This window comes from Sorex araneus, chromosome 1 (assembly GCF_027595985.1).
Source record: "Sorex araneus isolate mSorAra2 chromosome 1, mSorAra2.pri, whole genome shotgun sequence".
Taxonomy (NCBI): domain Eukaryota; kingdom Metazoa; phylum Chordata; class Mammalia; order Eulipotyphla; family Soricidae; genus Sorex; species Sorex araneus.
The window spans coordinates 342,703,710-342,706,622 of record NC_073302.1 but is presented as its reverse complement, the minus strand read 5'-3'; the positions used below and the strand labels follow the sequence as shown (position 1 = coordinate 342,706,622).

The window sequence follows — 2,913 nt, the reverse complement described above, 5'->3', positions numbered from 1 at the left end:
ATGATATTTAGAACAATAATATAAAAATTTTCTAAATCAAATAGCATATTAGTTTCTGTACCTTCAATTATCCACAGTTTTAGCCTGTTAAATTATAAAGCATGCACATGGTAAATGTAAATGGTTTGTGAATGAGTGTATATTATCTATTAGGCCCAGTCTCTCTTTTTATAACTTTGTATTAAGTAAAATAACGTAAATTCTTTCTCTACTCTTCACTTCCCGTTGTTGTTTAATGCTCAGTAGTCACACACCTGATTGTGGCAGTGCTTTTCACATTTTGTTTTGTGGTGCTCACAAACCTGGTTTTTGAGATGCCCACATACTTGGTTGAAGAGCTTGCATAGTAAGCTACGGTGTGCCCTGAGCCTTGTAATCTTGGTTTCTATGCCTTGGGTCAGCAAGAAAGGCGATGTGGGTAGTGTGAAGGATCCAACTCATCAACTAACATGCAAAGCAGGCACTCATCTATCAAACTGCATAACTGTTTCCCCATAGAAGTTGTTTCTTGAAGAATCTGACCCAGGTCCTTAATTCATGCCAGTTCTTTTCTATTTTTAGATCCTGGTTAAAGAGATGCCATAGTATTGGTGCTGAGTGGTGATCATAGCTGACTTCTAAGAAAGAATTTTACGTACTCTGAGTTCAGGAAAATTATTAAATACCTATTAGTACTTGGTGCCACTAACATATCCCTTTTGTTCTTTATAAGTGGGCAATGTAATTCCCACTGTATAGAGGAAGGACTTAGACAATATAAGTAGCTTATGTAAATGTGTGAAGCTAGACAACGGTGATCCTGTAATGATGTTCGACTCCCGTTACAGTTTTATTTTGCCTTCTCAGAAAAAAATATGTTAATATTAAACTTCATAATGTGACTTTATTTTCAAATTATTGATTGTATATATAATTGTCAAAGAAAATGTCATAATAGGATTGAGGGTGCCCTCAATCCAACATAACTGGTGTCAACTACAAGAAGGGGTCAGTAACTCATAAGAACAAGTTGTCTGTGGGTTCATGGGGACAAACACTGAGTGTGCTGCAGCTACAAAAATGAAAAACCAGGGATTGCTGGCAAGCTCTAGCAGACACAGTTGTCCAGAGTTAATGTTGGATCCTTCCTCTACTGGTTTCAGAGGGAGTGTGGGTCTGTCAGCACCTCAATTTAAGATGTGTGGCCTTAAGAACTATCTGCTGTCAGGGCTGGAGTGATAGCACAGCGGGTAGGGTGTTTGCCTTGCACGTGGCCAACCCAGGTTTGAATCCCAGCATCCCATATGGTCCCCTGAGCACCACCAGGGGTGGTTCCTGAGTGCACAGCCAGGAGTAATTCCTGTGCATTGCCATGTGCGACCCAAAAAGCAAAAAAAACAAAAAACAAAAAACAAAAAAAAAACTATGCTGTTGCAAATAACACAATATTTGACATAAAATGTTAAGAAAAAAGTTAAGCATGTGCCAGATGAAGTAATCTTAAGGTGATAGCACTGTTTCATTTTTATTGTTTGAGATATAGTTGATAATGATAAAATTTGGAAAACTAAAAGTTAACTACTGTTTATTAATCTTGACTGCTTTATTTTTTTTCAAGCCAAACTGTATCCAGCTTTATTAAAGATACTTTTCATAAACAATCATGATATTTCAGGCAGGACATGGGTAGACAATCGTTAACAGTATACGATAACTTTCAAACTCCCTTCTTCAATGGACTACCAAAATCAGAAAGCCACTATAAAACCCAATGACATCTTCATTTGATGATCTGAACAGCGAAAGTTTAGAGTGAGCATTGACATTTCACATTTAGTGTGTTGTTTAACAACTTTTCACAAGCCGACCCTGACTTTCAAGAAATGAAAGAAAAATGGCAGAATGATCAAAGGGAGTCAAGTCTATGCTGAAGGCGGAGAGGGAGACAGGACACAGAAACACATTTTAGTTTTTCCCCACCACAAGGCACTGGGTGCCAGGGTGGCTACCATGTCAAGTCAAGGAATCCCTCCTCTTGGAAATCAAGAGAGTCTCTCACAACTAGTGAGGAAAAGTTGTTTTTCCCCAGGGCGAGCCAGTTTTGGAGACTATCTATTAGTGACTTATGCCCTTCCCCAAAAACAACAATGACGTGTTCTGTGTGCTAACAACATAGCTTTTAAAAAATAAAGTAAAACAAAATTCTGCATTTTTATAAAACTTGATAAAAATAACATTTCAAACTGTACAGTCACCAGAAGTATACAATTATCAAAAATGCACACATTTCACTTGGCATCTCCAGCACCTTCAGCTTTCTGTGAAGTGTGTGCATTTTGATTATTTCCATCCTTGCCAGCATCAGCCTTCCCCTTTTTCCCTTTGGGTACCTTTTCTCCCTTCTTTGCAGGGGGCGTTTTAGGCGTGGGCTCTGGCTTTGGAGGAGCAGGTTTAGCTGATAACCTTGCAGATCTTCTCTGTGGTTCATCCTTCACCTTGGCTTTATCTCCTTTAGCGTCCCCTTCAGCCTTTCTCTTGGGCATGGTGGCTGGCGACAGCGGCGGGACGTGGGCGCTGGACGTGGGGTGCAGCGGCGCGCGGGCTTTGGTCGTTCTGGGATTCGCATCGCCTCTTCTTCCTAATCTTGATTGCTTTAATGATACCGATGAGACTACATAAGGATCTCAACCAACTGGCCAGGAGAATTTAGGCAGTGTCAAACATTCAGGGTGAGGAGGACTAAAAAATATAGCCAAACTAATACTCTCCCCTAAATTTAGCCCAGGAAGCAATTTGGGATCCAAATAAGGCACTGGAATCTCAGCATCAAAAACTCTGAATTCCTTGCCGGCTTTCTGCCATCATTACATATCTATTCTATGTCTGCTCACTTTTCTATTAACAATTAACTGCGTTCTACCCATATTTTCCAGC

At 39.9% G+C, this 2,913-nt stretch overlaps 1 protein-coding gene across 1 annotated transcript; it reads right to left on the bottom strand.

The window, feature by feature from the left end:
* Nucleotides 1-2,267: 2,267 nt before the first annotated feature.
* Nucleotides 2,268-2,522, bottom strand: LOC105942943 (non-histone chromosomal protein HMG-17-like). Its single transcript, XM_012932374.2, has one exon. It carries the CDS (start codon nucleotides 2,520-2,522, stop codon nucleotides 2,268-2,270), a length of 255 nt encoding a protein of 84 aa, XP_012787828.2.
* Between the last annotated feature and the right edge of the window lie 391 nt (nucleotides 2,523-2,913).